The sequence below is a fragment of the Sodiomyces alkalinus genome (genome assembly GCF_003711515.1).
Source record: "Sodiomyces alkalinus F11 unplaced genomic scaffold SODALscaffold_1, whole genome shotgun sequence".
In the NCBI taxonomy this organism is placed as follows: Eukaryota; Fungi; Ascomycota; class Sordariomycetes; order Glomerellales; family Plectosphaerellaceae; genus Sodiomyces; species Sodiomyces alkalinus.
Window position 1 is genome coordinate 1,569,577 of NW_021167079.1, and position 27,888 is coordinate 1,597,464.

The 27,888-nt window shown below is 54.8% G+C and overlaps 9 protein-coding genes across 9 annotated transcripts; 2 read left to right on the forward strand and 7 right to left on the reverse strand.

The window, feature by feature from the left end:
• Positions 1-52: 52 nt before the first annotated feature.
• SODALDRAFT_9046 (hypothetical protein) lies at positions 53-3,901 on the forward strand. The gene is made up of 2 exons (XM_028615766.1): positions 53-2,164; positions 2,225-3,901. The coding sequence occupies exons 1-2, from the start codon at positions 291-293 to the stop codon at positions 3,819-3,821; spliced, it is 3,471 nt and encodes a 1,156-aa protein (XP_028469973.1). The 5' UTR covers positions 53-290; the 3' UTR covers positions 3,822-3,901.
• Positions 3,902-4,230: 329 nt separating this feature from the next.
• SODALDRAFT_9041 (hypothetical protein) lies at positions 4,231-4,997 on the reverse strand. The gene is made up of 2 exons (XM_028615764.1): positions 4,431-4,997; positions 4,231-4,381 (listed from the first exon to the last, which is right to left on the reverse strand). Exons 1-2 carry the CDS (start codon positions 4,728-4,730, stop codon positions 4,289-4,291), a joined length of 393 nt encoding a protein of 130 aa, XP_028469974.1. The 5' UTR covers positions 4,731-4,997; the 3' UTR covers positions 4,231-4,288.
• On the reverse strand, positions 4,964-8,454 carry SODALDRAFT_9076 (transcriptional activator xlnR). The gene is made up of 3 exons (XM_028615772.1): positions 7,992-8,454; positions 5,469-7,888; positions 4,964-5,408 (listed from the first exon to the last, which is right to left on the reverse strand). The coding sequence occupies exons 1-3, from the start codon at positions 8,344-8,346 to the stop codon at positions 5,265-5,267; spliced, it is 2,919 nt and encodes a 972-aa protein (XP_028469975.1). The 5' UTR covers positions 8,347-8,454; the 3' UTR covers positions 4,964-5,264.
• On the forward strand, positions 8,455-8,935 carry SODALDRAFT_9051 (hypothetical protein). The gene has a single exon (XM_028615768.1). It carries the CDS (start codon positions 8,563-8,565, stop codon positions 8,890-8,892), a length of 330 nt encoding a protein of 109 aa, XP_028469976.1. The 5' UTR covers positions 8,455-8,562; the 3' UTR covers positions 8,893-8,935.
• On the reverse strand, positions 8,935-9,478 carry SODALDRAFT_9030 (hypothetical protein). The gene has a single exon (XM_028615763.1). The coding sequence runs from the start codon at positions 9,317-9,319 to the stop codon at positions 8,978-8,980; it is 342 nt and encodes a 113-aa protein (XP_028469977.1). The 5' UTR covers positions 9,320-9,478; the 3' UTR covers positions 8,935-8,977.
• A 1,827-nt stretch (positions 9,479-11,305) lies between these two features.
• SODALDRAFT_354298 (hypothetical protein) lies at positions 11,306-12,511 on the reverse strand (the record flags this gene model as incomplete). Its single annotated transcript, XM_028613711.1, has 6 exons — positions 11,306-11,487; positions 11,561-11,628; positions 11,728-11,833; positions 11,957-11,985; positions 12,280-12,313; positions 12,439-12,511. The coding sequence occupies 6 exons, from the start codon at positions 12,509-12,511 to the stop codon at positions 11,306-11,308; spliced, it is 492 nt and encodes a 163-aa protein (XP_028469978.1).
• A 5,124-nt stretch (positions 12,512-17,635) lies between these two features.
• On the reverse strand, positions 17,636-18,133 carry SODALDRAFT_9124 (hypothetical protein). The gene has a single exon (XM_028615777.1). The coding sequence runs from the start codon at positions 18,035-18,037 to the stop codon at positions 17,675-17,677; it is 363 nt and encodes a 120-aa protein (XP_028469979.1). The 5' UTR covers positions 18,038-18,133; the 3' UTR covers positions 17,636-17,674.
• SODALDRAFT_9123 (hypothetical protein) lies at positions 18,134-20,563 on the reverse strand. Its single transcript, XM_028615775.1, has 3 exons — positions 20,276-20,563; positions 18,855-20,176; positions 18,134-18,766 (listed from the first exon to the last, which is right to left on the reverse strand). The coding sequence occupies exons 1-3, from the start codon at positions 20,421-20,423 to the stop codon at positions 18,230-18,232; spliced, it is 2,007 nt and encodes a 668-aa protein (XP_028469980.1). The 5' UTR covers positions 20,424-20,563; the 3' UTR covers positions 18,134-18,229.
• Positions 20,564-24,316: 3,753 nt separating this feature from the next.
• On the reverse strand, positions 24,317-26,504 carry SODALDRAFT_326343 (NAF1-domain-containing protein). Its single transcript, XM_028610143.1, has one exon. The coding sequence runs from the start codon at positions 26,293-26,295 to the stop codon at positions 24,400-24,402; it is 1,896 nt and encodes a 631-aa protein (XP_028469981.1). The 5' UTR covers positions 26,296-26,504; the 3' UTR covers positions 24,317-24,399.
• Positions 26,505-27,888: the final 1,384 nt, after the last annotated feature.

The following is a 27,888-nucleotide window of genomic DNA, read 5'->3' on the forward strand; positions in this document are numbered from 1 at the left end:
GTCCTCGACCAATCACAAATCCAGATCTCACCGCTCGATTGTCACTTTGCTCACCCAGTCTGCCGTTATTGGTATTCTTGCTTATCAGCTGACTGCACTCACTGCGCGCTCTTCCGCTCCTCACGTTTCTCTCAGATCCACGGATCCGCTGCGGCCGTGACAACCACCTACCTAAGTGACGCCGCGACAACTCTATCTATCCTCAAGAAGAGAGACCTGAGCTACTCTTTTCGGCGCCACCGGGAATTCTATCACTCGGAAAAGTGCGCCCCGCCCATCTGTGGCCTGCCATGGATATGGATGCTTCGCAGGACAATCTCCATCTCGATCTCGATCTCAATCTCGATCTCGGCCCGGCTGGGCCCGAACCCTCCGACACAGGGGGTTCCTTTGGCACCAATCCGGCCGAGGGAGAAAACGAGCCAGCAGTTCCCGCTCCTCCGGCTCCTCCCGCTCCTCCGGCACCGTCCCCGACGTCCGCAACTGCCACACCAGGCCCCAGGAAAAAGAAACCTACTCGAGGCGGTACCGACCAGGCTTCGAAACAGGCCTCGAAGAAGCGTCGATGTGTCACCAACGCCTGCATAGCCTGTCGCAGGCGCAAATCGAAGTGCGACGGCGCCCTACCTAGCTGCGCCGCTTGCGCCAGCGTCTACGGCACCGAGTGTGTCTACGATCCCAACTCGGATCATCGCCGCAAGGGCATCTACCGGGACAAGGTCGACAGCATGAAAGCAGGCACCTCCACCTTGAAGATTCTCGTCGAGGCCATACTGAACGCCGACGAGGACGACGTGCCCGACATCGTCCAACGCATGCGTACCTGCGACAGCCTCGACGCTGTCGCCGAACAGATTCTCAGAAACGAGATGGAAGCGGAAGCGGAAGCCGCCGCTGACGCTGACGCCATGGACGAGGACGCGTCCTTGCAAGACGGCGGTGCCGCTGGCAGTCCTGCTGTCGAGGGCGAACGCGATCTCGCCAGGAGGATGGGCGAGCTCCGGCTCGAGAAGGGCGCCTTCCGCTTCTACGGCGGCACCTCTCACCTCGTCTACCTCGGAGAGCCCATCGAACCCTCCCCCTCCCTGTCTGCCCACGGGCATCACGATGGGGGCGCCGAGTTGGATGACCTTGCCTTACGAGAAGGGGAGGACGACGACCCCGACCCCATCCTGACCTGGACCACCGTCACCAAGGACAAGGCGCTCATCAACCACCTCATGACCATGTATTTCACGTGGCACTACCCCTACTTCACCACCCTGTCGAGACACTTGTTCCAGCGGGACTACGCCAGAGGCCGCCACGCCCTGCCTGCCAAAGGCATAGGCTTCTGCTCGTCCCTGCTCGTCCACGCCATGCTTGCCCTGGGCTGCCACTTCACCGACGTGCCCGGCGCCTATGCCGTCCCCGGCGACAGCGGCACCAAGGGCGACCACTTCTTCGCCGAGGCCAAGCGCCTCATCTTCGACAACGGCGAGTACGAGAGGTCCAGGCTGACCACCGTGCAGGCCCTGGCCCTCATGTCGGTGCGCGAAGCCGGGTGCGGCCGGGAAGCCGCCGGCTGGGTGTACTCGGGCATGAGCTTCCGCATGGCCCAAGACATCGGGCTCCACTTCGACGACGCCCACACCCACGCCGCCGCCGCCGCCGCCACCACCACCACCACCAACACCACCAACACCTCCTCCTCCTCCACCACTTCCACTTCCTCCTCCGACCGGGAACACCTGGACGACGAGATGATCGACGCCCGCCGGATCACCTTTTGGGGTTGCTTCCTCTTCGACAAGTGCTGGTCCAACTACCTCGGCCGCCTGCCCCAGATCCCCAAGAACTCGTACAACGTGCCCAAGTACGACGTCTTCCCCACCGAGGACGCCGAGCCGTGGGCGCCCTACACCGACAACGGCGGCTTCGGCCAAGCCGCGGTCCAGCCGGCGAGGACCCGCGCCGTCGGCCTGCAGCTGTCCCGACTTTGCGAGATTAGCAGCGACCTCTTGCTCTTCTTCTATCACCCCAGCCATATCGGCCGGTCCAGCGGCAAGTCGGTCGAGCTGAAGAAGCTAAGTGAGCTCCACCGTCGGTTGGAAGAATGGCGCAAGGAACTGCCGAAGGAATTTGAGCCGAGAGAACGCCAGCTTCCGAATGTCATTCTAGTTCAGTACGTTTTTTTGTTCTCCCTCCCCTTCTTTTTCTTCTCGAAAAACTAACAATCCTCCAGCATGTTCTTCCACCTCCAATATATCCACCTCTTCCGCCCGTTTCTCAAGTACGCCCCACACGCCTCCCCCCTGCCCCCCCACGTCTCGCCGCGCCGCATCTGCACGGCCAACGCCGGCGCCATCTCGAAACTCATGCGCCTTTACAAGAGGTCGTGGGACTTACACCAGATCTGTAACATCGCTGTCTACATGATCCATTCGGCCTGTACCATCCACATGCTTAACCTGCCCGAGAAGACGGCCAAGCGCGACATCACCCACGGTGTGAAGCACCTCGAGCAGATGGCCGAGTACTGGCCCTCCGCCCGCCGAACGCTCAGCATCCTCAGCGTTCTCGCCCGCAAGTGGAACGTTGGCCTCCCCGAGGAAGCCGCGGCCACTCTCCAGCGCACCGACGAAACGTACGGCTGCTTCAACACGGCCGACGTCCCGAGCCCGAAGCCTCCGCTTACAGCCGGCGCGACGCCTTCGTCCGACCAGAACCAAGACCGCCGGGACGGCTCTCCGCAAGGAGGAGGAGTAGCAGTAGGAGACGGAGACGTGCTTGATCTCATCGCTGGGTATGAACAGACGCGACAACCGCGCTTCCCGCATAAACAACTGCACAGCCCGGCAACGACAGATATGCTGCTGGATGACAAACCCACTCTTGCATCATTCAACAATGTTCGTTTCCCGTTGTCGTCGACTTTGTCGCAGCAACAGCAGCAACATCAGCAACAGCAGCAGCAGCACCACCACCACCACCAATACCAACACCAGCACCAGCACCCACAGCAATATCAACATCCGCACCCTCATCACCACCACCGACAACCAGCGCAACCACTCAGCTCTGTCAGCGCTGCCCGCATCACCACCCATAACCTAACCGGCTGGCCCACCACGACCTACACCCAACAGCAGCAGTCACCAAACTACCACCCCTCGCATCATCATCACCACCGCCCCCAGCCCCCGTCGCTCGGGGGCCCTCCTCAAGGCGGCTTCAACCCGCTAAACCAAAGCCCCCTACGAAACATGACACCCCACCATACGCCACAGGCCGGCGTTCCCGTCCCGGCGACGAGGCCACTCAGCCTTGTCCCTCACCAACCACGACCGCCGACACAGGCCTTCCAACCGCTAGACCAGGACTGGTTCCTCAACGACGGGGCAAAGTGGCACCAGAACTTTGAGGCCTGGGAGGTCGGCGGCGGCGGTGGTGGTGGAGGTGGTGGAGGTGGAGGAGGAGGAGGAGGGATGCTCAGCGGCCCCGACGCGGAGCAGACGATGCAAGGTCAAAGTCAAGGTCACGGTCAAGGTCACGGTCAAGGTCACGGTCCAGGTCCAGGCCCAGGTCCAGGTCAGGTTCAGACCCCGCAACCCCCACAGCAGCAACAAGCGCAGAACATGTTCATGTTCCAGAGTGGAGCACAACCATCCGGGGATATGGACGGCGGGGGATCGGGAGACGTGACGGCCTCGAATGGTCACCGCGGCGGCGGGATGCCGCGACAGGGGTCTGAGGAGGATCGGGGTAGCAATGGGGGCTTTTTCGATTCGCTTGATTCCCTTGGTGCTGATGCTGCTTGGTTACCTTCCAGCCTGGACTGACCTGGGGGGGGTGGGGGGGAGGTGGACAGACGGAATTGTGTAAGACCGTGGACGTCTTGCACTACGACGCGTTTATGTATTCAGCTGATATCTATGTTGCTCGTGGATATATCTATGTTCCTTTGAAACCACGGCTTGCGATCTTCTTTAATGATATATCATGCTTTCCACCCCCCAGCTGCCGGGGTGTCTGTCCTATCTGGTCAGATCACTCGAGACTGCATCGCAGTTGGACGAACTGACATTTTGGAGACCCGAACGCCGAGCACGGCGCCCTTACCATTGTCCTTACCTCTGCCATGGAACGATGTTAATGATTAGAATCCATTCCGACTCATGGGTGAGTTTTTAATCTCATAGTATTCTCCCAAGTTACAAAAAAAAAAGAAAAATTGAAGAAGAAATAAATCAAATCGTCACGTATATACATGAAGGTATCATCGTAAAAAGATATGCCCGTTGCCCCCTTACCATACCCGATGTTGCCACACTCTCACTCCTCTCACGCCGCTCGATTTTTGGCTCTTAAATCGAAACAATAAACCCTCATCTTGCAACTCCTTCTCTTCCCCCCTCCGTGGGCTCCATCCCAACCCCCTTCCGATGTACTCCTCCTTTCCGATCAAAATCCATCGAAAATCCCAGCGCCATGACTGCAAGTCCCCGAAACTCCAAAGGAAACACACACACACACACACACATGTATATGTAATAATATAAGTGGTCTCCGCTCCTCCCCGGCCCCCAGGTCGAGTAATTAGCAGCAAGGGGGGGGGCGAGGGGTGGCGAAAGCCCGAGAATCGTAGGAATGGAGAGTTGCCAAAAAGCACTTCGCCACCATCGCCGGTTCAAACGGGGATGGTCCCAACAGCCTAGATAGTTTGACCTGGAAATTGTCCCTCGAAGCATTCCCCGAAACACCGATCCTGGCTAGAATAGGAGACCACAAGAGTCCCTCCTCTGCCTTGTCCCTAGGCGCCCACGCGTTCCATTGTTTCGTTCCCCATGTCTCGCAATGTCCTCGGGGAGAAGGGAAAATAAATAAAAGGACTCAAGAGTGGGGGAAGAAGAAGGCGAGAGAAAAGAAGATGGCAAAGGATTCCCAAGTCCCAGGTTGCAAATTCCCAAGAGGAAAAGAAAAAGTGGTATAATAAAGAAATCTTCGAACTGGCCGCACTTTTGTTTTTTTTTCTGTCATCCCGGTCCGTCTCCCAGGAGGCCGCGAAGAAGATCAAGAAACGCCCCTAGAATTCCCCTACTTCATGGTGATGGTGGCATGATCGATCGTCTGACGGGTCGCTGGTCGCTAAAACGTGGAAAACAAATAAAGCGAGACGGAAGATGAAAAGGGCGCTGAAAAAGAAGTAAAGGAACCAATCATTCCCTTGTGCAGGTGGTCAAAATCGTACAACTCGGCTTCGGGAGCCTGCATTAGTGAACCGATCATAAAGCCAGCCCGGTGCCGTCTCCCGTCCATCGATAGAGAGCGAGCAGCTCGCGTCGGCGCTGGTTCTGTTCGCGGAGGTCTTCGGGAACGCGGCCGCGCACCTGAGCAAGGGCGCTGCGCATCACTTTGCTGAAATTACGCTGTACGACAGAAACATCCGTTAGCAGAGAGGGATGGAGGGTGGATTCAGTAAGAACTACCTGATACTCCGTATTCAGCGTGACCACGCAAGCCTCGTGAGCCCGAATAATCGTCTCGCAAGCCTTGACAACAGCCGGGCTCGCCTCGAGCTGCAGCTTATCGGCAATGAGCAATAACAGGAACGAGCCCTGTAGCAGGTAAATGCCGAAGAAGAAGGGCATGAACTCGAGACCCGGATCGAACTCGAGAATGTTGCTGATAGCCTCGGCAGCCGACACGGCGTGGCCCGTCGCCGTGATGAAGCCCTGGCTCGAGATCCAGAGGTCGTTGTCGTCGATCAGATTAATGGGGTCCCACTTGCCCGCCAGCAAGATGTGGAGCACGTGCATCACATGCGTGCCGTAGGCCACGACTATCTTGGTCTGGATGTCCGATTCGGTCATGCGATTCGACGTGTTGGTATGTACCGAGTGCACCGACGGCGTGTTGGCGTCAACGGCCCCGGACTCGTTGCCGTCCGCCGCCGCCGCATGTTGATCGTTGTTGGCAGCCTGCTTGTCCCCGAGATGCAGCTGTTCGAACCGCTTCAGGCTCCTTTCGTAGGCGTCGAGGTGTCGCGTGATCTCGGCCGCTTGATCGTCAAACTCCTGCGCCGCGCGGAACCCGACACCGAACCGAGGATGGTTCCGTGCGTGATGTAGATCCACAATCTCGCCGAGAATCGTCATTAAGGGCAAGAAGTAGCCGAAGATGCCGTGTCCGGTACATTCGAAATGAGGACCACGCAGTCGCGTCTGTTGTTGCGTCTCGCCACTGTTCCCCCCGCCCAGACCGGCGCCGGCAGCACTGCCGCTGTAGTTGTTGAACTCACCGTTCTGCCACGCCGTATCATCCATGGGCTGCAGCAGGCCGGAGCACTCAATGTCAAGGAGGAAGAGAGGCCGGTTGTAGCAAAGGGCAAGGTGGCGGTCGACAATGTATGTGAGCCACCAGATGCGGCGACGCTCCTCGCGTTGCTCCTCTGTAATGACGCCCGGAGTGGTCGCGCCGGTGGTTAGGGGACCGTCGGGGTCGCCGCTGCTGCCGTCTGGGCCGTTGCACATGGACGCCGGAGACGGAGGCAGCTCCCGGCCCAGCTTCAACTCGCGAGCAAGCGACCAGGCCGCGTTCCACCACCGTATACTCGCCCCCTTGTACTCGCTTGCCGAAACGACGGTGGCCAGGTGAATGTAGGTGATGACGTCGTCGAGCTTGCCAGCAGCACCGAAAGCGCCAGATTCGCCCGAGAGGGCATCCATGCTCATCGACCCTGGCAGGGCGACACCGAGACCACCGAGGGCTACGCCGTCGACGACGGGGCTCGGCGCGGGGGATCCCTCGCCTGTCGGAGTGTGGATGAGAGGCTTGAGCAAGCCGACCGTAAGCTCCAGGAGCTTCTGGCAAATCTTGCCCCTTGCCGACGGCACGCTGGTGAGGAAGGGGGCGTCGCTGGTCTGGGCGGAGACCCAGAGCATGCTGGCCAAAAGCGCGGGTTGGCATTGCCTGGGCTTTGTCGGGTGGAGGAAAGACCGCTTTCGGAAAACGTAGCCCAGCACGTACGGCGACATGGGGTGCATCTGGGCAGAGGATGAGGATGCGAAGTAGAGGTCGATCAGGTCGCACGCGAGAGAGATGGGGATGATGTTTCCCAGGTGAGGGATCAGCGGTTCGAGAACTGGGTACCGCAGTTGCTGGCCACCGTAGCTGGTATGAGGCACGCGTTGCTGTTGCTGCTGCGGCTGCGGCTGCTGCTGCTGCTGCTGATACTGGGCCGTGGGCGAGGGCATATCCATCCATCCGGGGGAGGTCGGCTCGCCGGCCATGGGGTACGCGTTCAGCGGGCTGTTCATGCGGAACTGCGCGTTGCTCGGGAAGGCGCTGGGGCTTTGAGGCTGCATGGCATAAGGCAGGTCGGGATAGGCCGGCATGTTGCCCTGATTCGGGGCGTACGGTGCGTGAGCTGTCCCGTCCATCATGGGCGGTACCATGCCCTGCCGGTCGTAGCCTCCGGCCATGTTTCCGTAGCCGTTCAAGTCGAGAGACGAGGGCGGATTCTCCATGTGCTCCCGGTTGATGCCAGGTGGTCCGGACACGGACAGGTGTTGGTGTTGCTGGTGCACTTGTGGGTGCGGATTCATCTCACCCAACGCTTCGAGTGAGCCACTTGTCGGTTCCGGCCGCATCGCGTCCTCGCTGACATCCTCTGGTCCCTGTTCCTCCTTGGTCAAGATTTTCTGCGAGTCGTTGGGCACTGGTTGTCTGTTGTTCTTTTCTGTCCTGGCCGCATTCGCTGGTTCTGCTTGGTCAGATGTCTTCCCTTGCTCGTCGCTATCTGATTTACCGGCTGCTTGTGCCGCGGCTTGTTGCTGCGCGAGGTCCTTTCGTGACGCCTTGCCTCTCTTCTTCCTCTCTCGAATGTATTCGCAGGTCAAGCCAAATTCTGTCCAACTCGGTCAGCCCAATTCATTCCACATTCCGTTTTTTTTTTTCTTTCTTGTTTTTTTTTCTTGAATTTATTTCCCGAATTACAGGAAAATACTCACCTATACAATGGGCGCATGGATGCTGTCCGTCACACTTTGTCCTGAGTTGGTTGCACTGGTCGCAGGCACGGCTGATTCTCCTCCGAACGGGCCCCGAAGCACCCGACGTCCTGGTGCCCGGCACGTACGGATGGTGTCGGTGCTTGGGCTGCGACGGTCCTGGTGCGCCACGAGGCGCCATATGGGCATGTTGCACTCCTACATGCGGCTGCATGTGCTGGATGGGATAACCCTGTGGCATTTCGTGGATGCCAGCAGAATGAGGCGGGTTGTTGGGAACATGACCGTTGGAGAACAGAGTGGAGGAAGGGACGGTGTGATATGGTGAGAATCGATGCAACGGATTTGACAGCATCTTGTCTTTTCTGCTCAAGGGTGCATAAAGGGAGGGTGAGAGGGAAGGCGGGTTGAGTTATGTGTGGCGGATCGAGCGTGCGGACGTGCAAAGTCGAGTCTCTCAAGAGTAAATCATCGGCGAGTCGATCTAGCCGTCGGAGATGGCCAATATGGTGTAGCGGTCAACGGTTTAGGGGCCGTCGTTACGTGCTACAAGTTAAAAGAATTTCTTGGGATGGCCTCTTTGCAGACCTCCGGGTCGGCGGTATTTGCGTCCCTTGGGACGCCGCAGCCAAAGAACTGGGCTGATCGAGACGTTGGAGACAAGAGGCGGCAGACGGCAAACGAGAAACGAGAGCTGTTTGTTTCTCGGCACGAGATTTTCGCAGTTTTGTTTCCCTGGCCAAGGTTGAAGGAATGGAGAGACGGTAAAGGAGCGGCTTTTTTTCTTTCCGTTGCTGCTTTCTTCCTCGCTTTCCTTCGGACCTTCTCGAACGCTTTCGTCGGGATTTCAGGTCGAGAGTACGTTTACGCAGGTAGGGACAGACGGTCAAAGGTTTGGTGAGTGACGTGACGTTGCAAAAGGGTGAATATAGTCCGTACGCCTTCACGAGCAGGCGTTGTGTGTGTAGTCGTATTGTATTGTTGGATTACCTATGGGGCAAAGGAGGGGAAGAGGTGCGGAGGAAAAGAGTTAGAAGATGTATATTAAGAATGACAATCTTTTTCGCGAGGCAGATGGTCCCGGGCTTGACTCGGACCGGGGAGGGTGGTGGGTGTGTGGGAAAGGGGGCGGCTCTCAAGCGAAGTCGGGAGTGGACAAGGGTTTGAGCATCGCCGCCTGGACCCAGATGAGCGACAGACACTACTTTAGCAACCTTAGCGTAAGTGAGTGACAATAAGAATGGGGAGACAAAATGGAGGGCGGTGACAAAATGGAGGGCGGTGGGGGGGGGAGTGACAGCCCGCACAGAGGTGCCAGAGAACAACATCCCAAGCGACAGGCAGCATGGCACCACGAAAAGAGGTGGAGCTGATTAGGTAGGCCAGACCAGGTGCAAGCCCTTGTTGTGCCTTAGCAGATGCCGTGAGGGCCGGCGGGACTCGTTATTCCCTGGTAGCTGACTCTCCGTGTCTGTCATCTCTGTGGTACATACTCCGACTCCGTAGACTTAAAACTAACGACAGGGTTGCGGGTCGGTCAACCGGAACGTGGGAGCGACGGACGGTCAGGGGTCGGCGAGGGAGAGAGAGAGCAGAGGCGCTGTCGGCTCTGTGGGTGTGTGACGCCAACCCTGTTACTGTGAGGGCGGGGAACAACGACTTGGAGCTCGGGGCTTACCGTTACCCCGTTTGTCCAGACGGTGGGTGACCACATGCGTGCTAGGCCAGAAAGTCGGACGGGGCGGGGGCAGAGTTGACTCGTCAGTCGAGTCTGGGGACCCCACCGATAGTCGACTGCAAACGGGTAGAATTCGAGTCCGCCGAGTCCTCTGTTCCTCTGCAAGTCGAGTCCGCAGTCCACACACAAGCCCCGAGTTCAATAAAAACTGGCCTGTGCCATCCCAGCTGGTGCTTAAAGGAGTGCCGCACGCCGTTCACCTGCCTAGTATGCGCTGGCGAGTAGCTCAAGCCTACAAGTTAGCAGACCCAACTAATTATCACGGGGACCGGGCGAGCATTGCAATTGCGTTGTCGCATTGTCGCATGCTCGCGCCGCCACCTCGGTCAGAGGTCACCAGACCCGGAAATGAAGCTGAGCATGGACTTGGCTCGTGTTGGCCTAACATAACGAAATAGCACGAGTATTCCGCGATGAGGATTGGTGGCGTGTTCGATGCGTCCCCGCGTGTCTCGCATACAGTAGAAACCCGGGGCATGAGGGGACCTATAGTATAGAAGTCGCCCATACATACTTGTTACAATTAAGACGGCGCGCCGCGGATCGCGTTTCCTCCCTTCCTGAACAGATATACCTGGCCAACCTGGTTCGACATTGCCCGGCTCCCTTGGGTCCATGACACCGGGTCAGTGTGATGTGACGGAGGCATACAACGTAGGCAATAGGGGAAAGAACCGATGCGGGGAGCATCGTGTGTGGCCCAAAAGATGGGTGTAATCTGTTATCCGTACTCCGTACCTTGGGGCAACCTGGTGATTGGAGAATGAGCTGCACCAATGTCCCTCTAGGATGGATTCTGGCCGGATCTAAGCGTTGCCAAATCTTCTCCAACGCGGGAGGCGGAGTGTCTGTCCGGGGGGGGGGGAGGATGGTGACGACGAAGCGAGAAGGGACCTCCCTTGCGCCGTATTGGTGTCGAATTCGTCGAATTTGTGTCGGACGAAGAAGGGGGCCCCTTGCGACGGACAAGAAGATGCCAGATGATGGGCAAGGGAGACGCACTATTTACTGTTTGATTACTTCGTACGAAACTTCGCGACGAAGGGACTTGGCTGACGGGCGCCGGCGTCCACTATCGACTGGGCCCTGGCCTGCTCGTCAAGCATCTACCGACCGACAAATCCACGGCAAAGGGTTCCCGTGGCGGTCTGGTCTGGGGGGCGGCCTGGGGGGTCTGGGGGAATGACCGGGAGGGCCTTTCAGACGGGCGTCCAGACGGCCGTTCGCGCGGCTCCTTCTGGACGGCTTCGAGTGGCGTCAAGTGGCGTCGGTACTTTTGAAACAGCCACACAGCTGGCTTCTGCCCTGGGTTAAGGGAGGTTTAAGGGACGACGTGGGCGTATGGTGAATGGATGCAGACCGAGCGGTGGGGAGGGTGAGGGAAGTGAATGATTCTGATTCGTGAATGAGCGTAAGGAGATGAGGGTGGGGCCTCGCCAATCTGTCTGTATTCGTACTTCGCATGAACTCGTCTTGTCTTGGGAAGGGGCTGAACTTGTTCTCGTTGCACATGAAGTCTGCGTCCCTGATTCTTGGGTGAGTACTAATTAATTAGTACAAGGATGTCTCAGATGTCTCAGGCAGGGGCTTCTTTCTTGATTCCGGCGTTGTTCTTGGGTCTTCTCGGTGATGTCGATCCATACTGGCTCGCAATCTTTGACGTTTCGGGGAAGGCTCGGTGGCCTTGATCCCTTTCGTCGGCCAAGGGTGCCAAGGGGATCAGAGTATGGGGCAAATGACGATGAGTATGGAGTGTGCCTGTTTGTTTGTACGAAGTCTTTGCATGGCATGCAGGACAGAGTAGGTATAGCGGTGTGATTGACCTCTACACGTAGGTCGTCCTGGTCATCCTGGTCATCCTGGTCGGACGGAGATGTCGATGCTTTCGAGAAACGCGGTCTGTGTTGCGTCCGTTCATGCTTGTGTTCTTTCGTTCTTCGTTTCCTTCTTTTTTTGTTCTTCGCACTTCCTTCTTCGTCTAGGCCAAGTCCCCTAGACGTCAGATCATTGCCAGGTTGGGCCATGGACGCGGAGGGCGCCCCTTGCTGGCCTTTAGCTAAAATTGCAGCCTCGGAGGGGGTCAGTAGCGTCAGTCGGTCCCCACCTGCAGGTCTGCAGTCTCGCGTACCCTACCCCAGTTAGGCGAGGAACGGCTGTTGTTAGCTCGGTCTGTACGGCGTACTAGAGAGGATTCGGTCTACACCAGAGAAAAGAGGTCCATAGACACCTTGCCGCGCTAGTTCGTGCAGCGGCTTGCTGCACGTGAAACGGTTTGCGGAACTAGGCAACGTTTAGACGCTGAGTGGCTGAATGCCGAGCAGATCCGTAATCTCGTAGAACAAACGTAGAACGAGCGAAGAACAACGAAGGCATTCAAAAATTGTGACAAGGGCTGTGCGTCTGGACGGGATCGCTTTTAGTGACGGAAGTCCCGAACGCCCTACGGGGGTTGGGGATGAAATTGAAAGTGAAAATAAAAGTAAAAGTACCAAGTACCGATGAAATTACGAACTGATCACGAGGTAATACCTTAGTATTGGTACTCCGCACATATCGGAAATCTCATCGTCATCATCTGGAATAACTGCATCCTTCATACAAGTGCGAATAGAATACATGCATTCCTGCTAGTGGCACTTGCCATATGGTTTTTATTTGGACAATGGGTTAAGTGAGGGGAACAAATAGAGGAAGGCAAGACCAACGTACCTTGCACTTGGACCTTTAAGGTAGGCAGTCGCGAAGCATACGAGACTTCCGAGGCAAGAAACGTCGATGGCATTATGACTTGGCCTTATAGGTACATGCCGGCCAGTAGCTCCTAGCATGGAGCCATAAGTACCGTCCGCTAAATCTGAGGTGCTTCCAGTCTACTCCGTACTAGCGTCACGCCACTAGAAAGAACAAAAAAAATGGCTGCGTGTGTCATTCTTGCTGCACCAGGCAGAATACCTAACGGCTTGTACTTGGGGGGTTTCCACCCTTCGATGACTCAGTCCTTACCGAGTATTCTTCGTGCTCGCAGTCAGGAACTTTTTGTGTGCTGGTACCTGACACGGCTAGGTACCTTAGTAAGGACGCAAGGATTCGTTACTCCAGAAAAACAACAGGCCAGAAGAAAGGGCAGGGGCTTCCATGATCACCACCAATGCAAAAAAGCAGCCACGTCTCACTATGTTCTATGATCCTTCCATCTGCCAGTCCGTCATCGATCTAGTCGTAATCTTCAATCCATGTTCCATGTTTCATGTTCCTGAATACCTACAACGTATGTACACGTACTATCTGGCAAGTCTAACACTTGACAGGCTGACCACTGGCCAGACACCCCTGGCGGAGTGGTCATCCAAAGCAAAAAAATCCGCCGTCTTACGCCACATGAACATCTACTCGTCCGTCGAAAAGTGAGAAGGTCGGCTGCAAGGTAGGTCCAACGCCCGTCCAGAAACGCTCACCTTTGCTTCTCCAATAACGTCTTCGTACCTCATGTACGATATAATTACATATTACTCCATACGTTACCTTAACTACTTTGGATCTTCCACCCTGCCACAACACAACTCCACATCTTCCTCCTCCACATTACCAGGTTTTCTTGCGTCTCTTCCCCCGCATCTGGGGGATTCCTTGCTCTTCCTTGCTCTCTCCACCGTCGTCATTCACACCAGTCAGATTCCTCGCATATTATTATCATCACGACGGCAACCCCTTGCTCCTGGGCTGGCTGCGGAGGGAAATTACCGTCTCTCCACTCGCTTCCCGCACAATGCCGGATCTTCACTCTGCTCCTCGATCAACCCTGGCCATTCCCCGTGTTTTTGTCAGGATTGGTGTTGGTCTTATCCTGACACGCCGGGCTTTGCCTTCATGCTGGTTTTAGACGCATTCGCTAATGAAAGGGTCAAAACACCATGATTCTCCCGTGAGAGAGGTAACCATGAGTTATAGGGGGATACACAGGTCTGTCTTTACAGTATCACGCCAGCCTTGGGGTGAAAACGACCAGAGAAATACGTATTCGTTGACAGCCTCCTCTGTTGGTTGGCCTCTGTTGGAGAATACGGGTCGTGCCTCCGGATTGGCTCTGGCCGTCGGCAACTCCAACTCACGGCCGTCGGTCCGACACTCCCACTTTTTATGTGTTCGAACAAATAGCAGGGCGCCGCCGACTTGCTCGACCATTTACGAAATACCTGTACACTTGCGAGAAGAAACGTTGGTCTCCGGACCCATGCACCGCCCAGTCCGTCGTCCATTTGTTTCTTCTCCGCTAGATCTCAAGTCGTGCTTCGTTCTCGTACGTACGTCCAGAGAGAGAAAACGAAGATAAGACAAAAAAGCAGGCGAAAAATGACTTTTGCCGCGCGTATACATGTCGTCTCGAGAATCGCTCGCGCCAAAGGGAGAGGAGGAAAACACAGAGAAGTACGAACACGCGTACCAGGGTCCGCCGTACATACAGAGAACAAAACGGCATCACGCCGTGATGGCCGCCTCTCGTGCTCTCGTGGTGAACTGACTCGGACGTTTGAGCGAGGGGCGGTATATCGTCTAATAATATATACCTGGTTTCGGTTCCGGTTGCGTTGGGTCCTGCTCGGGACGGAGGTTATAACTAACTTGGAGGTTCAACGGTCCGGTACGATGCATTCCCTCCCCTCCTTGTCGCCGGGACGCTCTCTCCGCTTTTGACTCCATGGCGACTTTGAGCATCAGTAATTCCCGGGCCGGGGGGTGGACAGACAAACACACCAATGGCTAGGTACAATGGGATTGATCGACATGATGGAGAATGTCAGAGTGTGTTGTGTTCGTAATACGTTGTAAGCATGCACGCTGCAAAACTACACTACTTCGTACTAACTACGCCTGCTGCTCTCCTTGATCTCGGACGCAGGTCCGAGTTACCAAAACGGGCGTCTCGCATCATCTCCGCGCTTACGTTGTACAACGTACCCACCACCATTCACCTGATGATGGTGGTGGCGAGCCAAGTCGTCGGTGTGCTTGCGCCTTCCCCGTACCCTCCTCGTACGAAGTTACGGACGTGGCTTTCTTTGTTGAGATCTGGACAACATCCTTTTGTCTGTTTTCGAATGACATGTTTCACTATCACCGCCATGCTTTCGACCTCATTACCTGGGCAGCGATGGACGAGACAAGTATGGTTTAGTGAAACGCTTACTATTAACCGTCTCCTTCGTTTCTCTCGATGCTCTGTTCTCCCCGTCTGACATTCCCAACCACGGAAAGACTTGCGAAGCGATAGAAAAATGATTGGACCGTTTACTGTCTAATAGCAGTTTAGAACGACGTCCTCTCTCAGCTTCATGTCGCGCCACCGCCATCTCTACTTCATAGGTGTTCCAGGTTGGCAGAGACCGCATAACTCTCATGATAGAGAAAAGGGTATACCGTATTCGGTGGGCTTCTCGGCATTCGAAGTACGAGCGTCAGTCAATGCATCGGAGCAGTTCATTCTCAGCCTGGTCTCACGTTCAAGCGTACGTTGGACGTATACGGACTAGGTAGGTATGGTGACCGTTATCCACTTTGTGCCGCTGTCCTCCTTTCTCGGCCTCCTTCCCTTCTCCTCTACGAAAGTCTTTAGGACCCAAGCAGCCCCGATCGCCCTTCCATCCACCGATCGACTGTTTCCCTCAGCGACTACAATGTGCGTTGTATCTCGGAACCCCCAGATTGGGCCACGGCGAGCGGGGGCAGGCCACCATATGGGCCCATTCCCCCATTCAGGTAGCCAACACAGACACAGCTGGGGGCGGCTCAGTATTCCGACCCCTTGAAATCCGGCCAACGAGGTAGCCGGCCGGCACGCCCTCTTTATCCACAGCTCAACCATGGTTCAGCAAGCGGAGCTGTCTGCAAGTAACTAAACTCTCCGTTTCTTAACCTTTCTTTGATAATGTCCCTGGGGCCCCTTTACCGAGGGACCAGGTCCTTTTTCATCTCGGCTATCTTTGATATCGAAAATGTCATTCCGTTATTGGCTTCCCCATCAGATAGATGAGGTGCGTTTCTGAACCAGAGAGATATCATGGCCTGGCCTGGCCTGGCCTGTCATCAATAGTTTAGGAGCTGAGGCAGAAGGCTTGTAGGTGTACGATTTCAGATAGATGAATGGGCATGACTTATTGGCTGGGAACGACTGCAGCTTGGAATCCGGGGTGCAGGTTTCGCCTCCTCGTCTTTCATTTTCAACGCTGGCTGATCACGAACATTGGTTGTTTCTTTTGATCACCTGAATTGAGTGTTCGTACATACCTATGGTCTTGGACGCCCCCTGGCGTGGAACTAGTTGATGAGGGGCAAAAGACTACCCTCGACCTAGTATCACGGAGTTAAATAGTTGTTTATGAGACTTCCGATGGAGAGAGTTTCCTCCTTCGTGTTGAACGGTCAACAAGTCCGAACTCAACTGGGTGATGTCTGGTGATCCGGTGATCTTCCTGTCACGTTCGGTGTCTCGAGCCCTTGAAGCTGGCTATCATCGGCTCTAATCCTATGTTGCCTGGGTCCAGACCACCGTCGGGGGGTTCAGGAGTAGAGATGAAGCCGCGAGATATGACGATGGGGAGGAGGAGGTGGTAGACAAGCCCGGTGCCTCGGCTGTCCCCTACATGCAGTCTATCTATCCCTGAGATATCTTATTCTTTCCCGAGCTACTGCTATGGCCGTTGCAAAGAGTATCAAAGGTTTAGATCGGCGAGACCACGTACCGTTGTCCGACATGCCGCAGCAGAGCCAACATACCCAGAGTTGCAGTCGTAGATCTCGAAACCAGCAGATCAGACCTCTCTTTATCCCCCCAATATATATCCGGATAATATCCCAATTATCCAGTCAAGGGTCTCCGGGTTACCCAAACCTAACAAGTGCCCAATCCCTTCCGTTCCTGCTCCTGGTTGGGGCCCATTCGGGTTGAACCGACTGGAGCCCGCGAGCGGGAGCGAATGTATCCTACCTGGCTGGCTGCTGTAGTTCTAGAAGCCTAGAATAACAATACCTGCGGCTTTGGTTTCTGACGCCAGAGCAATAAGCACAAGTGAGCCCTCTTTTTAGGGGTTAGGACGGGGTATTCTGGTTAGCTTTGTATGTCACGCCATACCGCACACCCGTTACCCGTAGATTGGTCTTTTTGACTCTGATCATACTCCAGAAGAGGGATGGATGGTTCTGTTGAAGGAGCCTCATTAAATCCTAGGACTTTCCAGCGAGGAATTGTCACTGTCTTCGGTTCCCATTTGCACATGCACATGCACATGCACCCGAGTCGTCCAGTGTCGTCAGAGTCCTTTAGGACAAACCTAACTTGAGTGCGGCATTGTAGGATGCGGGTGCCAGTGATGCGCTTTGTTTTCTTCGAGTTTGTTGGATCCGTCGTGACGCTTCTAAAGAGTCCGTCTTGCGAGAAAACCAACTGGAAACGAGGATATGTCTTGCAAGCCCCTGAGTTCAATGCACCCTGAGACGCCGGGATGAGACTGGGTCCATGACGACGATGTCGACTCTCGGCCCTTATTCACCATATCCTCTCCTCCCTAGACTCGCGTGTGCACGCAGACCAGACCAGATAGGGGTGAGTGGTTGGGTAATGCTGGTAACTATTCGTGTTGGCGACGAAAGGAAGAACAGGTCGTCAACAGATTTGTTCCCCATGATTCTGAGCCTACAAGTAGTAGATGTCGTGCATAGACCTAAGGGACCTTAAAGCAGCAAGTCACTTCAACAGTTCGTCTTGTTCGAACACATGTCACAGAGTATTACAGGTAGAAAACGGGAGAAACAACGGACAGCAGACTTGGGAAACTGGGCCTTTCATTGACTATCCCCATCGAGCCGCAAGCTAGATCCACCACTCCTCGCCTCTCTCGTATCGTCAACCCATGCGCACTACCCTTCGTACCCGCGACGGCAAATCCTCAAATCATTTCATCACCTTCCCTTGTCTTCGTCCCGCCATTGCCGGGGCAAGGACGTCTTCTTCATCGCGAGCCTGGACTCGCCTCTGCGAGCCGCCAGCGCTGATACTCAGCCTTCCCTCCACGGGAAAAAAAAAAACACCACACAAGCAAACAATTAAGCACCGGGCTCCTCTAATCCCTGCGGCACAGGCCGCTTCTCGGCTACCATAACCACAGGGAACTCCTCCCGTGCAAAGCAAAGGGAAGACGCAAGAATGGTAGCAAGAGTAAAAAAAAAAAAGAAGAAGATAAAAAGATAAAAAGGGGCATGAACGAGTGTCGAGAAGGACCCGCCTCAAAATGGGACGGATGGAGAAAATGTACATGAGAAGTGGGGACAGCAACGGAGAAGTATATGGGAAGTGCTAGCAATTCTTGGCCCCGCGTTGTCTGAAATCATCACCGTTTCAGTTTTCAACAGTGAGGTATGAGCGGCGGCCGCCTCTTCGACGCCACGGAGCCTGCTTACTCCATCGCTAGGCCCTAGGGTATAGGCTTGGAATCGGACAGGGTTGCCGTCAGAGAGCCTGGCCAGGGAGAGGTTTGCGTTCTACAGGCCCAGTCGGCGGTCCTGCTCGTGGTACTGGTTGTTGGTACTGCTGAGGCGGTGACCCGGTGGGGCTCATGCGAGTCGGTTGCGGATTCCTTGCGACTCCAGCGGGGCTCTGGCTCCGACCCGTGCCGCTCGGGCTCTGTGGTCGGGGACCGGGAGGGCCCTGATAGCGGGGGCCTGGGCTCATGCCGCGAGCACTGGAAGGCGAAGCAGGGCGACGTCCGGCAGGAGATGCAGGCCGGCCGGGGCCCTGCATAGGTCTCATGGGAGATTGTGGGCCAGACCCGGGGCCACTTCGGGGAGGTCCGCTGTAGGGCCCGTGAGGTCCGTGGGGCCCTGGCATGGGACGTTGACCTGGGTGATGATGAGGGCCAGGTCCACGAGGAGGGCCCGGAGGTCCTCGAGGTCCGGAGTTCTGTGGTCTGGGCTTGACAGGGCGAGTTGACAGGCAGGTCCGGGGAACAACACCCTGCTGAGAGCGGTCGAGGCGGATGCAAAGAGCCTACATAAAAATTGGTTAGTACAGCCTGCCTGGGCGTAGATAAGAAGAAAGGACAACGCAGCGGTTGAATAAAAAGAAAAAAACCTACCCATCCGTCGTCATACTCGTGGAGGAGTCGCACAAGCTGACCAGCCCTAAGCTCCATCTCATCTTCCAGAGTCGGCTTGAAGTCGAGCTGCGCGCGATGAACTGTGGAGTTGGCTGGACCTCCAGCCGCGGCGATGGCAGCAGCCGAGGTGGAGTGTGGGATGGATTGACCGGGGCCTTCCGAGTTGATACTGAACTCAGTACCGGCAGGGCTCGGGGGAACTTCGGACAGAGGTGGTGGGAGAGTCAGGTCTACTGCCTTGGGACCACCGTTCCGAGTCGAGGCCTTGCGTGTGAGCGTGCCAGCAGCAACGGCGGCGGCAGCTACTCCGGCAGCCGTTACAGAGGCCGCAGACGTAGCGGTCGTCGCGTTATCCGTGGTAATGGCATGGCTGTCTGTCGCCGGCGAACCCTGAGGAGCAGCGGGTGCGAATTGGTGGCTAGGACCAGGAGGAAGAGGCTTCTCCGCGGGTGGATTGAACGGGTCCTCGGCAACGGGCGAGGGAACGCGCTCCGCTTGCTGGCCGAAAGGATTATTTGGGTCCGTGCTTTCGCTTGTCATGGGCCTGTCCCAAGGGGTCAGGCCTGGGGCTGCAGCGACACCACCGGCGGCGGCGGCGGCCGGGCTCAAGGCGATGTTGGCACCTTTGCTCGCGCGCTTGTCAAAGTTGAAGTTGGGGAACAACTGGGTGACGGGACGAAGACTGAGGCGTGGCGCGCGGGGATCGGATCGCGTGGTCGGGGATGGTGGGCTGGCAGGGGTCACGGAGACGAATGGAGGGTTGGCCTTCTCGTCGTCTTCCGTCATCTGTTGGTGCTTGAGTTGCTTCTTGCGGCGTCTGAAGAGGAGGAAGGCAGCGAGACCAATGAAAAGGAGACCGGCGAGAACGCCAATGACGATGCCTGCCGTGGTAGCGGCACTGGTGCCAGAACCTTCACCGGCTGCAGAGGGCTCCGAGCTGGCTGAAGCGGGGATATTGACGATCCTTTCCGAGTCAGCAGTCCGCGTGGGGGTTGGGGGAAGCACGGGAGTGTTGGTGTCGACAGCAAGAGTGCCAGCCACACTCGATCTGGTAGGTTCACTGATGACGGAGGGGATCGTGGTAGTCGTCCGAGACGAAGTCGAGGTGGAGGTCGTGTCGGTTGTTGTCGGCTGCTCTACTTGGACGGGAGGGGCCAGAGACTGGACAGTGGTGGGCGTAGACGGCGTCTGCGTAGTCGTGGTCGAAGTGTCCTCATCGTCGCCTAGTGTCCTGTAGCCGGCGATTTCACCTGTGAAGGTGGGAGACATGGTGTGGATGACAGTGCGCACGATGGTAGTAGCTGCTCAGCGCGTTAATCACACGGGTATCCAAACAACAAATACTTATGAGACTGGCTGCAAGGCGAAAAGACGACTGATGTCGGGACTTGTGCACTCACCTCCGCGGGGACTATCTTCTTCTTCATCGTCGGTACTTTGTCGTCTTCGGTTGAACTCTCTCCAGCTTTCCACAACGAACTCTTCCAAGTCCCTATTCCTTTGTGAAGACACCATGTCAGGGTGTCTGTGATTGTGATGGCGCGCCATGAGGGCCACAGATATTGGCTTCGAAAGCAGGCGTAATAAACGGGGGAAAGACGCAGTATTGGGTCGCAGGTATGGGGAAAATCCGAGGAAGGCTCCGCAACGGTCAAAATGGGTATTTGCACAGGTAGAAGGCCGTTGGTCCGAGGAGTTGGTGGCAACGGAGGCTGGGATTCAAGGCTGGAATGTGGCTTCTGACGTTGGAGATGGGGGACGAGTCGAGTCGAAAGGAATGATGATTGACGCCAATTGGAGTCTGGTTGAGGTCCAGATGGCAATTGTCTCAGTGACACAAATGGGGAGGTCGATGTTGATTGTATTCCAGGAATAAATGAACGGAAACGGCGTTTAGGTGTACGGCCAGCGGGGAACGAAAGTAAAGTGAAGAGACGATATATTGCAACGTTGAGATCCACCAGGTCGAGAGTCGGTTGCTCGAGCGGGTTCGGGTTCGAACGAAATGAATGCCAGCCAAGCCTAAGGAGTAGCAACAATAGAAAAAAAAAAGAATGGACGAATCTGCGACTTGGGTACTGGTACGGCAATGCGACCTGTTCAATGCAGTTCTAGGTTGCGCGAAGGGTAAGTTCGCGAAAGACCTGGCACGACGTGAAGCGAAATCAGGTGAAGGAGGAGAAGGAGAGGAGGAGGGAAAAGGGCGGAAGGTCAAAAATAGGAGGATATAGGAAAGAAAAGAGAGAGGACTGAGGAGTTCAACGGCGGTGCACGGATTGCCAGGGTGACATCTTGGCAGTAACTTAACTTGCCTGGGACTCTGTACTCCGTACCACGTGCTATTTTGTTTACTGTGCCTAGGTATATACAGACTTCGTACCTACCTACAACGTACACACACGAGGGAGCGGATGATTCCTGTGGGGAAGGTGTCACCCTGGTTTAGGTATTAATTACCTCTCCATTGTCCCTTCCTTAAATTTCCCATATACCTTGCCTTTTTTACCTTTTTACCCCTTCACTTTTCTGTGTCTTTTTTGGGCTCATCTCTGGCTCCTCAAAAAAGGGGAAAAAAGAAAAAAATCCTCCCTGGATTCCTACAGCCCTGTTCCTCCCTTGCTTGCTCATTTTCTCTGTGTCATTTTCTTCTTCCTTCGGGGTACGACTACTCGCATGAGCATCCGTACTGTCCATACAGTACCTAAGGTACTTTAAGGTAGGTACCTTTGCGAGGTCCTGAAAGATGGCGTCGTCCCTTACCGATCCATGCATAAAAAACGGCTGCGCAACTCCACTTGCACGAAGCCTGTTGGTTAACCTGCGAGGATCACGACGATCATTATCATGAATTTACACCTACTGCCCAGCCGGTTTTTTTTTTATTTAAACTTGACTTCGTACAACATACATATGAAGCAGAAACCCGACCGAGTCACCCCTTATCGACCCAGTCGTTATGGTTGCCTCTGCATCTCTTAAGCCCTTTGCTTTTTGCCCCTTGGTTGATTTCTCGGCCCTTTTCGCTTTGAACCCACAACCGTAAGGTGTACCGACACTGTAAGATGCTCTATCTGATTCCAGTACAATTCCTTCAATCCGTACTTCTTGATTTCTCCTGTGCCTCATGTTCTCTCAGTCTCTCCTTTAGGTACGTACTCACCGGTACTCGTCGTCCCTTGTCACCCATCCTCTCACAACGCCGTCCTCCTCCCCTAAAGAGTAATGATCCACCTTCAGTAAAGAGCACTACATCCGTACTAGCCAGGAACCCATGCAGGTACGACTGGTTTTTGATTGGCAAGGCTAGTATTTCGAAAAGCCCCTGTTCGCAAACCGCCATTCTGACCAATGAACGTTGTTGTTTGTGTTTTTGATGTGCATATCCCACCAATAGCACGTCTTCTCCTCGACGCACTGTCCAGAGAAACCCCTGGCTCGGAAACTCATGGTCGCCGACTGGACCCCTGAATGCATGCATCTCTTTCCTCCCATTCACATCACCAGCGTCGACTTTCGCACCGTGGCGGGAAAATTGAGGAATTGAGGAAGACACGCTGGACGATGAAAGGAATCCTTCTTCACCCGTTCACACTCGGGATCCTCAGTAAGTAAGGTATTCTTCCACGTGCTGGACTCTCCGTCTGGCTCGGAGCTTGATATTTGTTCTTCGGTCTCGATGTTATCAACTTGGCCGTCCGTCGTTCATCCAGCTCGTATGAAGTGGTGAAACCGCATCTAGCATAGGAACACGCGATTCTGGGTTGCCTTTAGCCCACACTGTTTGAAAGAGGTTCTGCTCTCGTGATGGGCACGGTTGGACGTATGTATTTGTGCATTCTACTCCCCAAGTCCAAACTGCTATGAGCCGTTTTATCATCCTTAAATACTCTATCACCACACCCCAACAAACAGAAATGGAGACAATGAAACAACAGACACAAAGTAAAAATAAGGGAATGACTCCCCGACATGTAAGTTTTGTCCCAGCGACATGTAAACCCACTTATAGGTGGGGCTATTAAGATAAGATTACCGTATATAAGTATCCCACATAATCTGTATGTATAGCCCGAGTAGAATTCTAGGTATACTCGTTATAGTATCACGTAGGGAAGGTCGCTTTCTTAGCCTTGTCAGCCAGACTCGGTTGATGCCGTTCGACATAATGACGCTGGAATTAACCGCTCTGTAGAGAGAGCCGTTGGTTCCCTTTCATACCTTACCTACCTAGGTACTCCCGTTTGTTTTCCCTCTCTATCCGTGCCGTCATCATGGACCCTCCCAAATTCACTCCACCCAGCGGGCTACGTACGGAGTACTTCGTCGACGCCCCTGTCACTTCTGAAACGCCGGTGTCGAGCTTGCACAGAGTTTTGACCCGCTCGCCTAAAATCCACGTTAGTGTACTGGACGGAGCACGGATGCAGAGCACGCGGTTGAGAATTGCAAGCTTCCCACAAAAGGACTCCCCACAACGAGTCTTCATATCATGCTTCGCAGGCCCTTGAGGATTTTCGTGAGAAAGATGGCAGACATCGGCGAAGAGGTATTCTTATTGTCCCCCGGAACTCGGTTTCTAACTTCATTACCCGAAGAAGAAGAAAAACGAAAAGGCATCAAAAAACTCCCCATTGCAACTTGGCAATCCCATGGTGATCCACCATCTCAGAGCGGCAGTTCGCATCACCACAACAGATTCGCGGAGTCCCCCGTGCCGGTAGACAACGCAAAGCTCACACACTAATTCTGTGCTGTGCCGGGTCAAAATCTTGATTACTTTCGTAATTTTCTCCGAAGATCGAAAGGGTCCATCAGGGTCTGTCTGCTGCGTCTCCAGAGATGGAAATAGGAGCGCCCAAAACCAAGGAAGGAGAGCGGACAGCGGCGCGGGCACTTACGCACCACTAACTCCATCCTTATTTTTACGTACGGATGCAAAGAAACCCTGCCAGCAGTGTCCAAGGTTGTTGGCCATCTTGGTCTTCCTCTGTTCATTTTATTTCCTGCCGTTGCAAAAGCTTATGTCGCCACATGTTCTCTTCAAAGTCCCTGCTGTCACACTTGCCCCAAGCCACTCAGTCCCATCATATCCCCTGTAATCCATCCCAGGCTTGTACACGTAGAAACAATTCATCACCAGCAAAGGCCAAGCCCCAATCCTAATCCCGGATCAAGAGGCGTACAGGCTGATTCGGGGTCCGGTGCGGTCCTGGCCCACATTTCTAAATCTCACTCGCGACGTGAGGCACGTGAATACCTTAGGTATAGTAAAATGTAAGAAAAAAAAAAAAAAAAAAAAAGAGAAAAAAAAAGAGAAAAAAAAAGAGAAAAAAAAAGAGAAAAAAAAAGAGAAAAAAAAAGAGAAAAAAAAAGAGTATAAAAAAAAAAAAAAAAAAAAAAAAAAAAAAAAGCGCCGCATACATGGTGCCCTATCATCGTCCGTCTCAGATTGAAAGGTCAAGATACCTCGAACCCCAACCAAATTTACAGAGTACATACAAGGTACTCCTGTGTGCCCCATCTATCACTGCGGAGGGGGCGGCTGAGGCGGCTGCCATTGCGCCTGGCCATCCCCACCGCCAGCTTGTTTCTGCTGCTGCATCTGTCCCAGCAAGGCTGCCAAAAAGGCCGGGTTAAGATACGCTCCCTGCACATTCTGCTGCTGCCCGCCCTGTTGCTGTCCGTGTGTGGCGACATGTGCGGCGCTTTGCGGTGCTGGGGCCCAGTTGGGTGGAGGTGGAGGCACGGCAGGGAAGCCGCCCTGCCCAGGCTGCGGAACGGGGATGTTGAAGTTGAAGGCCGCCGCCGGATTGTAGCTGGGTGTTTGCTGTTGATACAGTTGCGGTGGTGGTGGCGCTGGGGACATCGGCTGTTGCTGTGCTTGTTGTTGTTGAGGTGGCTGAGGTTGCGGCCACTGGTGACCGCCAGGTGCTGGCGGCAAGGTGTGGCCATCTCTTGAGTCCCCACGGTGCTGGAAGCCCCCGCCCCCGCCCCCGCCCCCGCCGCGTCCTCGACCTCCTCTGCCCCGGTCTCTGCCCCTGTTACCCCGACCTCGAAAGTCGGCCCGTCCACGATACGCGCCGAACCGCGGTTGGGGTTCTGGCTCCTGGATGAAGCTCTGTTCGATCGGAGGACCCTGGCCAAAACTGGCCGGCCTTGGAAGGGGTTTATATGGGCCGTCGTCCTCGTCGTCGTAGTTCAATCCCGAACTTGTCGTCGCATCAGGTTTGACCTCGTTCCGAAGCGGGTGCGGTTCTCTGCCTCCTCCGCGAGATGCTCCACCACGGGCAGCCTTGCCTTCTCTCTTCTTCTGCTTAACCTGCCTCTTGTACTCTGCTTCCTTCTCGTCATCCGAGAACTCCATCTCCTCATCGCCCACCTCTTCGTCGTGAATATTACTCGCGTCCGATCCCTTGAGGTTCCGCAACGGCTGGGTAAATACGTACGAGGCGTGGTTGACGGGGTAGAACACCTTGGTCCCCGTCTTCAGACCGGCCTCCGCAATCTCCTCCGCCGTGGTAAACATGACCGTGTACATGGGCTGCAGGACCTTGCCGATGGTCTCACAGACGACCCCGAAGACGGTGCGATCTTCCGTACACAGGACGGACCCGGTATCGAGGACCTGGTATTCGCCGGGCGTGTAAGCCTTGACGACGAGTATGTTCTCGACAATCTGGTCAACCTCGCCGAGGGGCTCGATTTTCGTTTCCGGCGCGATGGTGACGTCGGGCTTGGGGATCACCTCGGGGGGCAGCTCGTTCTTGGTGCGCAGTTGGCCGGCGTTGGCACCGCGACCTCCACCGCCTTCGTTCTCGTCGTCGGAAGCGGCCTCCATCAGCATGCGCACTGTCTCGTCGACACCCAGTAGCTCGTATCCTTCATTACCCTCGCCATTGTCGTCGTCGTCGTCGTCGTCGTCGTCGTCCGATGACGAGTCGGAGCTGCTCGACTCGGACGATGATTCGAGAGGTGATGAATCTGTCTCCCATTCTCGTTGTTCGCCTTCTCCGTTCTGTTGGGTTGCCCCTGGTTGTGTCTGGGATGTCGCTTGCTGCGGCGCATTGCTCTGCTCCTCCGTATTCATCGGCTCGGCTGGGCCCAAGGCCGCTTCCAATGCGCTGGTTAGAGAGGGAGGGCTCGGTGGGCTGTCTACATTCATGGAATCGGGGTCAGGCTGCGCAGTTGCGGTGCTGGATGTCTGGTGTTCTTCTGCTGCCTTTTGCGCATCGGGGGGGGCAGCGGCCTCGGTATTCACATCGTCCTTCGAGGGTTCAACTTTTTGCTCCCCGTTCTTCTCGCCCATGACTACATCGTCGCCTCCAAGGCTAGCAGCGGCGACGAGAATGTCGGCAGGGACTGGCGGTAGAGTCTCATTGGGCTTGGCGAAGCCCAGCCCAGGGATGGTGAAGCCCGACATGCTGGGCTGGCGAGGGTGATGGAGGCAACAGAAAGTAGGTTGTGCTCCTAGAAGATTTTCGCCGCTTGCACGAGACTCGGGGGGGGAATATCCTCAAGGAACGATCTTCAAGGAATATAAGCAGACCGAAGGATATAGAGGGAGTGTAGTGATCGAACGAAAACCAAGTTACGTGGTTTCGTAGAGGGAGTGGGAGCTTTCAAGTGGTAAGGAAGACTAGAGGGACGGAGCATCTAGAGATATAGATAGAGATGCCAATCGAAAATTTTAGTGGAGACTGTCTGAGAATTTTAGCGGGGCACACTGCAGGAAAAGCTCCAGCTCACCGAGTTCACCGAAGTATATGGACATGTACTTCGACTCACCGAGAACACGGAACCACAACCCACAACCCATCACGGGTAGTCGACTACTTCACGTTGAAGACTCTACTTTTCTTTTGGAATGCCATCGATTTTCTGAACGATTCGTGTGCTGATGTATATGTGTCTGTGGCAGAAGAACATGCGATCTTATGCTACGGAAAGGGAAAAATGGACATGGAAGAGAGATGGACAAGAAATATGCATACCTTAGCTATCGGTCATGTGTCTAAGGTATATTAGGGAGACTAAAAGAGAAGGGAGGGTGGAAACAAAAAGGACGGGAATGGAAGAGGAAGAAGAGAGGAGGAGGAGGAGGAGAGCGACGGGCACTGCTCAAGAAGATCACTCAACCAAACCAACAGTGTACCCAGTATACCTTACCTGAGATACCTAGCTTGATTGCCTCATTTATCGGCTTATGTCTGAGCCACTAGGTACCTTATTCGTATTTAGTATTTACTTCCGTAACAGCAAACCTGATCTTCAACGACTCGGACAATTAGGAATCTCCATCCAGTCCAAGTTTGGGCTTCCCCCCCCTTCTCCTTTTTTTCCTTTTGTTTTTTCAACTGCTATTCAGATAGACAAATACTAGAAGACAGGCTCTTAAGTTTTAAGACGCTGAGCTAGCAGGAATTATGTAGTCGCCTACTTCGTACCTCTGTACAGCCGGAGAGCGGACTGTTCACCTTAAGGTAGGTAGTCTTGAGTCCTGACACAGGAAGGAAGGTGTGTATCTCCTTCCTCATAGTAGACAAAAACCCTTGTGGTATGGCATAATAGGCCACAAACGGCAGTATTAGGTCTGGTAGACCGCAAAACCAAGACCTCTCGGTTATAGGTACTTTACAACCATCTGTATTCTTTCCTTCCAAGAGGCAGGCACGTAATAATATGAGTATCGCAACTTCCTTTTGCAGACGACTTATCTTGGTTCCCTTTCTCTTCCTTGCTACCTACCTCACCTTTACTGTTCTTTCTTCTCTGTTCCCATAGGCAATATTATTACCTTACTCTATAATATTTCCTGGCCTCTAGTAGCTAGGATTTTCTGTGAAGGTGAGTGATCATAACTCCTTCTTTCTTCCTCTCTAAACATTCCTTAACCTGGCGTCTGCTTTATGCTGAGGTTCATCCATCAGTCCACCCCATATCTCTTCCTTCAAACCCCCGAGTTGCGCGCACTTGATCTCATCACTAATAGCTTCCTTCTGGTTTAGAGCATCTG